Source organism: Heterocephalus glaber, unplaced genomic scaffold (genome assembly GCF_053883595.1).
Source record: "Heterocephalus glaber isolate CG9 unplaced genomic scaffold, H.glaber_assembly_v1.0 deba00001733, whole genome shotgun sequence".
NCBI lineage: Eukaryota > Metazoa > Chordata > Mammalia > Rodentia > Bathyergidae > Heterocephalus > Heterocephalus glaber.
Window position 1 is genome coordinate 1,091,769 of NW_028258444.1, and position 13,148 is coordinate 1,104,916.

General features: G+C 39.2%; 1 protein-coding gene across 2 annotated transcripts in view; it reads left to right on the forward strand.

Moving 5' to 3' along the window:
* The window catches only part of Klhl42 (kelch like family member 42), a 68,095-nt gene that overhangs the window by 35,659 nt on the left and 19,288 nt on the right, over positions 1–13,148 (forward strand). The window contains exon 2 of one of the 2 annotated variants that reach the window (XM_004874679.4): positions 11,209–11,402. The exons of the other annotated variant lie outside the window; for it this stretch is intronic. Within the exon in view, the coding sequence (XP_004874736.1) occupies positions 11,209–11,402 (194 nt within the window). The remainder of the gene's footprint in view (positions 1–11,208; positions 11,403–13,148) is intronic. 2 annotated transcript variants of the gene reach the window in all.

Sequence of the window (13,148 nt, forward strand, 5' to 3'; positions counted from 1 at the left end):
TTTTTTCCTTTCCCTTCTTTCCTTTCCCCTGTGCCTCCCACTACCCCTACCCCTTTGGACCTTTTATTCCTATTTTACATTATCGATTATTCATTCTAATCATTGGTACATTTTAGGTATACAATATAATGACATTCATCATTGGAAATTTGCACCTTTACATAGTCTCTCTTGGTTCTTGTTTTTCAGTCTTGCCCAGCCCTCCCTATTTACAAAGATTTTGTTCCTATTTTTCCATTTTCTCATATTAATCCCATTCCCTTCTGTCCTTTCCTCTAGCCCTCCCACTTCCTTCCCCAGTGTTCCTCTTTCCCCACAGCCCCACCAGCATTTGTTATTGGTTGATTTCATGATAGCAGCCATTCTTTCTTGAGTGAAGTGGAATCTCAGCGTTGTTTTCATTTGCATCTCTCGAATGACCAGTGATGTTAAACATTTTTTCATGTATTTATTTGCTATTTCTACTTCTTTGTCTGAGAAATGTCTGTTCATTTCAGATGCCCATTTTCGGATTGGGTCTTTAAATTTGGGAGGTCTGAGTTTTTAAAGTTCTTTATAGATTCGAGATAGTAGACCTTTGTCTGAGGAAGAGCAGGTGAAGATTTTTTCCCACATTGTGGGTTGTCTCTTCACACTGCTGGTGGTTTCTCTTGCTGTGCAGAAGCCTTTTAATAAGAAGAAATCCCACTTGTTGATTGTTTGTGCTAGTTCATGGGCAACTGAGGTTTTGTTCATAAAATCTTTTCCTACACTAATGTCTTCAAGAGTTCTACCTAGCCTCTGTTCCAGCTAGTTCAGCATTTCTGTTTTAATATTTAGAACTTTAATTCATTTTGATTTTAATTTAGTGCATGGTGAGTGATATAGGTCTAGTTTTAATCTTTGACAAGTTGAAACCTAATTTTTCCAGCACCATTTATTAAAGAGGCTTTCTTCCAGTGAGGGTGTTTGGTTCCTTTGTTGAAGATGAGGTGGCTGAGCGTGTCTGGAGTTGTTTCTACATCTTTTGATCTGTTCCACTGGGCCTCAGGTCTGTTTCTTTGCCAGTACCATGCTGTTGCTGTCACAGTAGCTTTGTAGTATAGTTTCAAGTTGGGGGTTATGATACCCCCTGCCATGTCTCTCATACCTAGAATTGCTTTTCTATCCAATGTTGCTGCTTGTTCCAAATGAATTTTTGGATTGCTTTCTCAAAGTCCATGAAGTATGCTGGTGGAATTTCAATTGGGATTGCATTGAATCTATACAGCAGTTTTGGAAGTATGGCCATTTTCATTATTGTTTCGTCCTACCCAGGAACAAGGGATGTCTTTCCATTTTCTTTTCTTTTTTGGTACTAGGGATCGAACTTGGGTCCTTACGCTTGCACAGCAGGCGGTGAAACCACTGAGCTAAATCCCCGGACTCTTTCCATTTTCTGATATCATCTTCAGTCTCTTTTCAGAGTGCTATAGTTTTAAGAGGTCTTTGATTTCTTTCGTTAGGTTGGTTCCTAGGTATTTCAGTTTTTTGGATGTTATTGTGAAAGGAATTGTTTCTCTATTTCTCAATGAGTCTGTTTTTGGTGTAGAAGAAAGCTATTGATTTTGTGTGTTGACCTTGTATCCAGCTACTTTACTGAATTTGGTTATTAAGTCTAGAAGACTTTTGGTGGAGTTCTTGGGGTCTCCTATATAGAGTGTCATATCATGTGCAAATAATGAGAATTTGACTTCTTTATTTCTTTTATTTCTTTCTCTTGTCTAATTGCTGTGGCTAATGTTTCCAAAACTATATTGAACAAGAGTAGTTATAGTGGACATCTTTGTCTTGTTCCTGATTTTAGTGTGAAGGATTTCAGTTTTTGACCACTTAGTATGATATTGGCTGTTGGTTTTTCATAGATGGCTTCTATCAGTTTGAGGTAGAGACCATCTATTCCAATTTTTTTGTAGGGTTTTTATCATAAATACATCTTGGGTTTTGTCAAATGTCTCTTCTGCATCTATTGAGATGATCACATGGTTTTTGTCCTTCGCTCTATCGATATAGTGTATTTCATTTATTTATTGATTTGTGTATGTTGAACCATCCCTGCATCCCTGGGATGAATCCCACTTGGTCAGAGTGTATGATCTTGATGATTTCTGCATTCTATTTGCCAATGTCTTATTAAGGATTTTTGGGCCGGGGATTTAGCTCAGTGGTTCTGGCACCTGCCGGATAAGTGCAAGGTCCTGAGTGCGATCCTGGGTACCAAAAACAATAAAAAAACACAGGATTTTTGTATCTATGTTTATTACTGAGATTGGCATATAGTTCTCTTTTGTGGTTGTGTCTTTCTGTGCTTTTGAGATCAAGGTGATGCTTGCTTCTAGGAGTGAATTTGGGAGTATTGCTTCCCTTTCAATTTCATTGAAGCGTTTAAACAGTGGCAATAGTTCCTCTCTAAATGTCTTGTAGAATTCAGCAGTGAAGCCATCAGGACTTGGATTTCTCTTAGTTGGTAAGTTTTTAATTATGTTTTCAATTTCATTGATGGATATTGTGTCATTTAGAATTTTTAGGTGTTCTTCGTTCAACTTTTGTAATTCATACCTATCTAGGAATCTGCCCATTCTGTGTTTTCCATCTTATTGGTGTATAGGTTCTCAAAGTAGGTATTGATCCTCTGGATTTCTCCTGGGTCCATCGTAATTTCAACCTTTTCATTCCTAATTGCATGGATTTCAGCCTTTTCTTTTCTTTTTCTTGTAAGGTTGACTAAGGGTTTGTCAATTTTGTTTATTCTTTCGAGGAACCAACTCTTGGCTTCATTGATTTTTTTTGTATTGTTCTCTTAGTCTCCATTGCATTGATTTCTGCTCTAATCTTTATAATTACCTCCCTTTTATGAGCTTTGGGTTTTTCCTGCTCTTTTTCTAGATGCTTCAGGTTCAGCATCAGGTTGTTTATTTGGGCTCTCTCTGTTTTCCTAATATGAGTATTCACTGCTATGAATTTCCCTCATAAGACTACTTTCATTGTGTCCCATAGATTCTGATATGTTGTATTGTCATTTTCATTTAATTGTAGAAACTGTCTGATTTCTTCTTCAGTTTCATCTGTGACCCATTGGTTATTCAGAAGTGTGTTGTTTAATTTCCATGTGTTTATGAAATTCTTGTGGTTTCTTTTGCTAGTGATCTCCAGTTTCATCACACTTTGGTCTGATAATATACAGGGAATAGCTTCGATTCCTTTGTACTTATATTCTGTGAGTATGTATGTGGTCAATTTTGATTAACGACCCCTGTGCAGCTGAAAAGAACGTGTATTCTGATTTTGTGGGGTGGGGCACTCTGTAAACATCCGTTAAGTTCATTTGTTCAAGAGTTTGATTGAGTTCCAGTATTTTGTTGTTTATTTTTTGTCTAATTGGTCTGTTTGTGACAGTGTGGTATTGAGGTCACCCACTGCTGTTGTTTTAGACCTTATGTGATTTTTCATGTCCAATAATATTTGTTTTATATAGTTGAGTGCACTAGTGTTTGTTACGTATATATTTATGATTGTCATCTCTTCTGCTTGGATCGTTCCCTTCACAAGGATGTAGTGACCTTCTTTGTCTCTCTTAATCAGTGTTGGTTTGACCTCTGCTTTATCTGCAAAGAGGATAGGTGCTCCTGCTTTTTTTCAGGTTCCTGTCGCATGGAGTATTGTTTTTCACCCTTTAACTTTCAGTCTATGAGTTTCTTTTTGAATTAAGTGTGTTTCTTTTACACAGTATATTGTTGGATCTTGCTTCTTGACCCATTCTGCCAGTCTGTTTCTTTTGATTGGTAAATTGAGACCATTAACATTGATGGTTATAACTGATACATATTGACATCATTGTCATGACTTTTTCTTTTTGTTGGATTCTCCCCCTTTGCATTTAATTCCTCGTCTCGCCTGATAGATTCATTCTGCTGGGCTTCCTGGCGTTGTGATCATCGTTGTTGTTTTCCTAGGATATTGTCTAAACTTTTTTGCATTGCTGGTTTGGTATTCATGAAGTTCGTAAGGTGCTCTTTGTCATGAAAGTATCTTATTTCTCCATCAATCTTGAAAGATAGTTTTGGAGGATACATCAATCTGGGTTGGAGGTTGTTTTCCTTTAGGGCTTGAAATACATCACTCCAAGCTCTTCTTATCTTGAGGGTTTGCATTGAGAAGTCTTCTGTGATTCTGATGGGCTTTCCTTTGTATGTGATTTGTTTCTTTTTTCTTAACTGCTTGTAGAATTTTATTCTTCTGTTGGCTTTCTGGAATTTTAACTATTGTATGCCTATGTGAAGATCTAGTTGGAGTAGGCTATTGTATGCCTATGTGTAGGCTAGTTGGAGTCCTATGTGCCTCACTTACCTGTATGTCAAGTTCTTTTCCCTTGCTTGGGAAGTTTTCTGCCATCACTTCTGTGAACAGTTTTTTTTATGTTGTCTGCACTCTCTACTGTTTCTTCATTGACTCGGATCAATCTTATGTTATTCTTCTTTATATTGTGTAGCAGCTGCTGGATTGATGTCTCATGGTCCCTTACTGTTTTAAAGAAATTTTTCTTTTCCCGGTCAGTAATTGCAATCTTATCTTCTACATCTGAAATTCTGTACTCACATTGGCTCATTCTGCTGCGTAATCTTTCAGTGGAGTTTTTAATCTCTTGGAAATATGCTTGCATTTGTTTAATGGATTCCATTTGTTTCCTATGTTGGGATTCCATCATGTTCCTTAGGTCCTCTAATTTTTTTTCTGTGTCCTCTCTAGATTTATTAATCATATCTTGCACTGTGGGCACAATCTCTGCTGTTATCTGAGAAAGTATTTCTGATTTCATTTTGTCCAGATCCTCTTTTGTTGCCAGTTCAGGGGTTCCAGGTCGTTGAGTATCAGATATTTCCATGTCGTTTCACTTTGTGGTTGCTTTATATTATCTGGATGTCTGGTTTTGAGACTTGTTTACCTGTCTTCTCATTTCAACGGAGGGGAAGCGTGTGCTGCTGGCGTCCATGTGGCTCACCTTGGCACTGGTATAGCTTTGCTCCTCGGTGCTGTGTGTGGTAGTATGGTGGTTTGGAAGGCTCCTTCTCACCTCTGGGGGCCTGGTGTGCATGCTTTAACTCCAGGATCTAGGAGCTTCACAAGTTCTTTAAATACAGCATGCTGAATCATTTTTCTTTTGTTCAGATCAGATGGCATCTTTTCAAAATAGCATATTTAACATTTTCTTAGTTGCTTCACTAGTTTAATATTAACATCCCCTTCCAATAATGCTGTACATTCTTGTTTTAGCATAGCCTTTTTTTTTTTTTTTTGGTACTGGGGATCAAACTCGGGCCCTTGCGCTTGCAAAGCAGGTGGCGAAACCACTGAGCTAAATCCCCGGCCCAAGAGTATTTACCCTACCATTTTTCTTTTTGGTCCCGGGGTAGCATAGCCTTTAATACCTCTTCATTGATAATAGTGGCATTGCTCAGTGAGCATAATGGTGATGTTACTTTTCTTCCTAGCTCTGCTAGAACCATCTTGAAGGATTTATGATATGTTTATGAGAAATCCAAAAGACACTGCTAAGCCTGTGGCCCTAAAGGGCTGGGGAGTCCTTTGTGAGGCCCTACTCCTATTTGTTGATTCTTGGTATTACTTCTTGTGCACTTGAAGTTCTGTTCAGAAGGCCCTTGCCTATGCCTATGCCTATGTCTTCAAGAGTTTTATCTTCTTGCATATTAAGTGTTTTCTGTTTTTATATCTAGGTTTTGATCTATTTTGATTTGATTTTAGTGCAAGCTGAAAGATAAGGATCTAGATTCGGTCTTCTGATTGTGGATAGCCAGTTTTAAAAGCATTTGTTAAAAAGTCTGTCTTTGGGCTGGGTTCCAAGCCAGGGTTCCAAGGTTCAGTGGTTCCGCCGCCTGACTTGCAAACGCAAGGTCCTAAGTTTGATCCCCACTAGCCCCCCAAAAACAGGCTATTTTTTTTCCAGCATGTTTTTCTCGCCTTTACCAAAAAATAAAACAGAAAAGGATGGCTGAAGATGCCAGGCATTGTTTCTCCACCCACAATTCTGTTGGTTAATATATGTTTTTTTTGCACCAGTACCAAGCTGTTTGTTATTATTATGGTTTTGTTGTATAACTTGAAATCTGGGATTATGATACCTCCAGGTTTTCTCTTTTTGTTCAGGATTGCTGTGTCTACTCTGTTCCCCTATAAATTTTAGGATTTTTTTTCTAGTTCTTAGAAGAATGTTGTTGGTATTTTGATTAGAATTGCATTAAATCTATGTATCATTTTTGGTCATAGGACTATTTGGCAATATTCATTCTGCATATCTGTGAACAGGGGACATCTTTCCATTTCTGGTGTCCATGTCACTGTTTTTTCAAAGTATTGTAGTTTCATTATGGAGGTATTTCACTTCATTAGTTAGATTCATTCTTAGGTATTAAGATTTTTTTGAATTTATTATGAATGGGATTATTTTCTTGATTTCTTTCTTGGTGTGCTCATTGTTGGTGTACAGAAATACTATTGATTTTTGTGTGTTGATTTTATATCCCACCACTGCTGGATTTATTAGTTCTAAGAGTCTTCCAGTGGAAGGTTATTTGGATCTTCTATGTAAAGGATCATGTCATCTGCCAGTAAGGATAGTTTGACTTCTTTCTTTCTGTTCACACCCCTTTTTTTTCTTTCTTTTTCCTGATTGAGCTCTTTATTTCTTATAAGTGAAGTGGAAATTAAAGTGCTGTCATAGTATTTTTTTATCACTTGTACTTCTGTTTATTGCAAATGAATTGATTGTATAGCTGTGATGAATTAAATGGTTTTAAAGTCCTTCTTTTCACCTCCAGAACATAGTATATCTGGGATCATACACTGTAGAACTCTAATTTCTAAAAGTGATAGATAGCTCCAGTGCATACCTTTAATCACTGAGGAAGCAAAGAGGGGAAGAGTTATTTTCAGAAAGTTGGCAGTGAGGTGTAGAGTGGTGAGAATTTGTAGATGAGAGAGCACTTTGTATAGAATTCCAGAATACATCATAGACTGCTGCAGCTGATACATGAGAAACTGACCTTTCCCAAAGTTAAGAAACTTAGACTTAGGGAGAATAGAAAAGCATTCCCTGTGGCCCAGTGGGAATGGCTTTCTTTCTGCAAGTATCATCCTGAATGCCCAAAACAGTGCTTTTGTTATTCCCACTTTACAGATGGGGAAACTGAGGCACAGATACACAGACATTCAGTCATTTGTCTAAAGCCACATAGCTGTGTAAGAGCTGAGCTGAGATTTTTCTGTGCAAGCCTTCAGTTAGAATCTGAACAGTGTGTCTCTGTAGTGAGTGGTCTGTTTTTAGATGGCAATTTTATCTTAAAACAAATGCAACATTAATAAATGCCTTTTCTTCTTTTCAAGTGAATTTGAGCATGTTAGAGTCTGGAGAGGTGGGATTGTTTACTCTTAAGTGCCTATTTAGCCTTGAAAAGAAGCCCGTTACCTGTTTGGTCAGGACAATGATTATGCTGGATGAACAGTAAAATCTTTGATCTTACAAAATTTACTATCTGTGTACTTTTGGGGAGCAGAAATAAATTGAGGGTTCACAGAGTGTGGAGTCTATTTATAGGCTTTATTTCCTTCGGTTCCCCAAATTTGTAGACATAGAGGGCACCATGTGGGTTTTAAGGACCATTGGCAGCAGTGAAGGCAAGCAGCATGAATCAGGGATCCCCCAGTAACTGCCACCCGGGTGGAAGGTTGTTGGCATGAAAAACACAACGCCTCGCTGGGTTTAATGGGTAGTGTGAGGCTCTTGGTGAAGAGCACTCTGTTCAGTTTCTGATTTAAAGAGCAAAATTCAACTAAAAACATTTAAATACAAACATCATAGGCATCTTTAAAAAACTTAACTTTTTAGTAGGTGATTATTACTAATACATTTTCCTTATCTTTTTTTGTGGCAATAGGCGTTGAACCCAGGGCCTTGTGTGTGCTTGGCAAGTCTCTACCATGGAGCTTTATCCCTAGCACTTTAAAATAATGTTTTTATTTTGAGACAAGGTCTAGCTAAGTTGCTCATGCTGACCTCAAACTTGCCATCCTCCTGCCTCTGCCTCTTGAGTATCTGGGATTATAGGCATGTACTGCCACACCCAGCTCTAATATACAGAGTCCACCAAAAAAAGTGCACATTAGGAAAAGAAAAACTTGTATAAATATTATAATACTGAATTATTGATACATCTTGGCCTCTGAAGTTACAAGAGGTGCTCAGTTATTGGAGACCCCTGCAGCAGATCCTGATCTGCTCGGTGCTATGGCGCAAGGCAAGAAGAAAATCTCAAAGACAGAATTAAAGAGACAGAGTAGAGATACAGGGAACCAGGATGACCAGTGCTTGAGCAGTCAGAGGTTTGAACAAGCAAAGACCCTGAAGACTCAGAGCTATTAATATTTATTGGTAACATCATAGTTGGATTGAGGTAAAGAGGGCTATGTGAAGGGACTGCATGGAGTTGCTATGGACATGCTGCTGATACAGGCAAGGCTTGTAAAGGAAGAGACAAAGCATTCTTTTTTTTATTATTAAGTTTATTGGTACATTTTTGGTATGCAATATGATGACATTCATCATTGGGAATTTGTACCTTTACATGATATATCTTAGTTCTTATTCTTTCCCCATTCCCCTGTCCTCCCTTCAACCCCTCCACCCCTCCCTATTAATAGAGACTTTGTTTCCATTTTTTCCTTTTTTCATATTTTTTCCTTTCTCTTCTTTCCTTTCCCCTACGCCTTCCCCTAGACCTTTTCTTCCTATTTCACATTATCTATTTACATTTTGATCCTCATTTACACTTTTAGTTTCTCACACCAGAGAAACTATTCAGTATTTACACATGTGTGTCCTATTTATTTCACTTAAGAGTATGGCCTCAATATGCATCCATTTAGCTATAAATGTCTCTAGTTTCTCACTCTTCACAGCTGAGTAGTACTCCATTTTATTAAAAAACCACATTTTTTTATCCAGTCTCTAATTAAAGGGACAATTGGGGCTGTTTCCAAGTGTTAGCTATTACAAACTGTGCTGCTATAAACATGGTGCAAATATATCGCTGTGATACGATTTTTTAAATTCTTTTGGGAAGATACCCAGCAGGAGAATAGCTGGGTCAAATGGGACCTCTAATCCTAGTTTTTTGAGGTGTTTCCATGTTGATTTCCACAGTGGTTGCCCCAGTCTGCACTCCTACCAGCAGTGGAAAAGGGTTCTTTTTTCCCCACAACCCTGCCAGCATTTGTTATTGGTTGATTTCTTGACAGCAGCCATTCTTTCTGGACTGAGGTGGAATCTCAGTGTTGTTTTCATTTGCATCTCTTGAATGACTGGTGATGTTGAAAAGTTTTTCATATGTTTATTTGCAGCTTTTACTTCTTGAGACAGAGCATTCTTGAATGAGGAACAGAACAGACAAAATATAGGTTATGGTTAATAATTAACTTTGTCTTTTTAGTAAAGAAGGTTTTAATTTTGGGAATGGAATTTGGGTGCATGTAACTCTCACCTCGGTATGTAGCCTTCGGCCAGGCTCACTTCTCAAAACAAGCCAGTTATGGGGTTAATTCTTTAGTATGTACTGCTCACAGCCTGCTTTGGGCATAATCAGTGGGGTGGTCTCCCACACAATGTGGTGGTCATTAGCTTTCAGACATTTAGTTTGGATATTTAGTACAGCGAACTGCTAAAGTGTGTATACATTTTTATGGTGGACTCTGTATTATCTATCCTATAATGCATCAGTGTTTATTCAACACCTATTAGGAGACCAGGCTTAGGCTACTGTTCACTGGTGCTTCTTAATCTAACTTTGTCTTACTTTTCAGTTCAAAAGTAATGGGACTGGGCTGGGGACTTAGCTCAGTGGCACCGCACCTGCCTCCTAAGTGCAAGATCCTGAGTTTGATCCCCAGTGCACCCCACCGCCTAAACAGCAACAACAAAAGTAATGGGACTTACCTTGTATCTGAAGCTGATGAGCAGCATTTACTTCTTTACTGAATATGGGGCTTGAAACCAGTATGTTTTTCTTCTTGTTTATTTAACATTGTGATAAGTATGAATTTTTTGATAGAAATAATTTCTTACTATTTATAAATACCTTAAAATACTGTACCAAGTATTTTTAATTAGTTCCATGCTTATGTCCCCCAAGTTATATTTTATGAAGCAATTTATAATCACTCTGGTGGAAGGAGGGCTGATGGCTCGCAGAGGCCTTTTAGTGGCAGCACCTTTTGCTTCTGCCTGACTGTGCAGGCAGTGTGGGTGTGCACCTTGGTTGGGTCTCCCCACTCAGTGAAAGGAATGAGGTCAACATGGGAAGGGGAGAAAACCAGGGAGTGAGACTGATGCTTTTCTCTCCTACACTTGCTCCTCCCTGGAAAGAAAATACGTATGGGGAGTTGTTCCGGAACTCTTGCTGGATATTGGAATTCATGAATCGATTGCTACTGTGGCAGTATATGCCTCTAATCCCAGCATTCAAGTGCTGAGGCAGGAAAATTCTGTATTTGAGGCCACCCTGAACTACACAGAGAGATCTTGTTTCAAAACAAGCAGAGAAACAACAAACAAAAACCCATGGATTTTCGGGTCCCTTTCATAAAAGAGCACAGTATTTGTGTATAATTTATGCACATTCTCCTGTGTACTTTAAATAATCTCTAGTTTTTATAATATAAGGTAAATGTAATGTAAATAGTTATACTGTATTTTAAAGAGAGTAAAGAAAGGGAAAAGTCTGCATATTTAGTATAGGTCAAGTTCCCACCCCCATATTTTTAATCCATGAGTGCAAAATTGTGGATCCAGAGGCCCACTGTTTGAATTCAGTGTTCATACTGTATCTTTGGTGCCTGGCCTAAAACTAAGTGAGATTAGTTCTTGTTATATTGAACTGCTTATCTTCAACTGCTAATGTGTGGAGAATGCAGCCTTCCTGTGGAACCTCTAGGACAAGAGCTGTCCTGTACTGGAGAAGTCATCGTGTCATGCCTCTGTCCTTGGGCAGCATGACTACCATCGTGGACAGCTGATTTTCTTTAGCTGTCAGTAGAGTCCATTCTCTGCTTTAGTTGTTCATGCCATTGTTATGCTTATTGGGATCAGAACTCACTTTGTGGGCCCTTTTGTCTCTCTTTCAGGTCTAACTTCAAACTCGTGGCTGTTAAATCAAAACTCTACGCCATTGGTGGGCAGGCTGTTTCTAATGTTGAGTGTTACAATCCTGAGCAGGATTCATGGAATTTTGTGGCACCATTACCAAATCCTCTTGCTGAATTCTCTGCGTGTGAGTGTAAGGGGAAGATTTATGTCATTGGAGGATATACTACCCGAGGTAAGTGAAGGGATGGGCTAAAAGTTCTGCTTATGTGTTCTCAGCAGCCTGGGGAAGGAAACTGGTATCCTGAGTGTTGTTTTCTGTATTAAATGCTATATTTTTATACATCTGGAAAGAAGAGTCCTGTACGTGGGTGTGGTTTGGACAGCAGGGACTTGGAAGACCTTATGTGAACATAAAAATTGAACAGGTAGGGGAGCTAATATGGGTTTCTTTTTTGCTTCTGTGAAGCCAACTTCGAGGTCTGCTGTACCCTGGCTGGGCCTGCACTATGGTGGCTGCTCAGATCTACTGGCTCTCTGACTTGGGCAGGGCTTTCAAGGGGTGTGTTATCTCAGTGTCCTTCTTGGAGATATGCAGTCTGTCCCGGCCAGCACTGTGGTACTGAGCGTTCCTTACAGGTCTTTGCTTTCATTTTCTCCCTTCATGAACAAATACATCAGGTGTGGATTCCAGAGACCCAGCTCTAGGGCATTGTTCACATATCACTGGAACTGCAGTAATACAAGAGAATATTTTTTCTTTTAATTGGCAAGAGTGATTGTGCTATCTATTAAATTGTACATGAGTGTTTTTCACCTTTTTTTTTTTTTGAGATGGGATCTCATTGTTGTCTAGGCTGGTCTTGAACTCTTGGGGTCAAGTGATCCTCCTGTTTCAGCCTCCTGAGAAGTAGGGACTACAGGCCTGAGCCACTGTGCCCAACTCAGTGGGTGATCCCCATGGCATCGAAACTGTTCAGTATTGGGTTTTTTCCCCTTGTCTTTTCCTTTCCCCGCTTTTGTTTGGCATTGATGATTAAATCCAGGGACTTGCACTTGTTCTGTCACTGTGCTACACTCTCAGCCTTATTTTTCACTTGTTTTGGTGAGCATTTTATGGTTAGTAACTTAGAAATAAAAGAATTCTCCAGCTGTTGCACTTGGTGGGGAATCTGTCAGGTGATGGTGGTAGTAAGCAGCTTGGTTGTGGTGAAAGGAGCAGAAGCGTAGCTAGGAAAACATGTGCCTTTCCTTTTCCACCCTGTTCTCCCTTGAAGCACTTGTCTCCCAGTCTCTGTTGGCCAAGGAAATGTATTTCTGCATTTGGTCAGTCTGATTTTATAGAGCCCAGAACTTACAGGAAAGGTGTAGCTGGACTCAGGACATCTAGCCACACTCATGTGGTAGAGGGACCATTGCATGTGGTACAGTGAAATAACCCAGCACTGATGTAGGTGCAGTATGGGCAGGACAGAACTTTCCAGCCCCAGCTGATGACAGGTGTTTTGCTGACCCTGTTAGGCTACCACATGCCACTTTGTAAAGGGCAGAGATACACATACTAATACTATATTCAAGTAGATGACAGATTTTTTTTCTCCATATCCAAAAAAATGTGTTATCTTTTGGAGATTTACTGGAGCTTTATGTTAGGGAAATAAATTAAATGTAAATATTTTATGAGCATTTAGCAGGGTTTTTTTCCTCCTTCTCTCTCTCCCAACCTTCTCCTCACTTAGCAACCTGTAAACTGTTGACTCAGTGGGGAGGATGGTGGGTAGTGTATCACTTTCCTGTGGCTTCCATAGCAAATCAGCATAAACTTGATATCTTTTTTTTTTATAAACTCGGTATCTTAAAACAGCAGACTGGAGACCAGAAGGCAGAAATCAGGGAACCTCAGGGTCCTGTTCCTCTTGTAGGCCTTAGGGGAGGATTCTCTCACCTCTCCTGGTTTCTAGTATTCCCTGCCCAGTCTCTG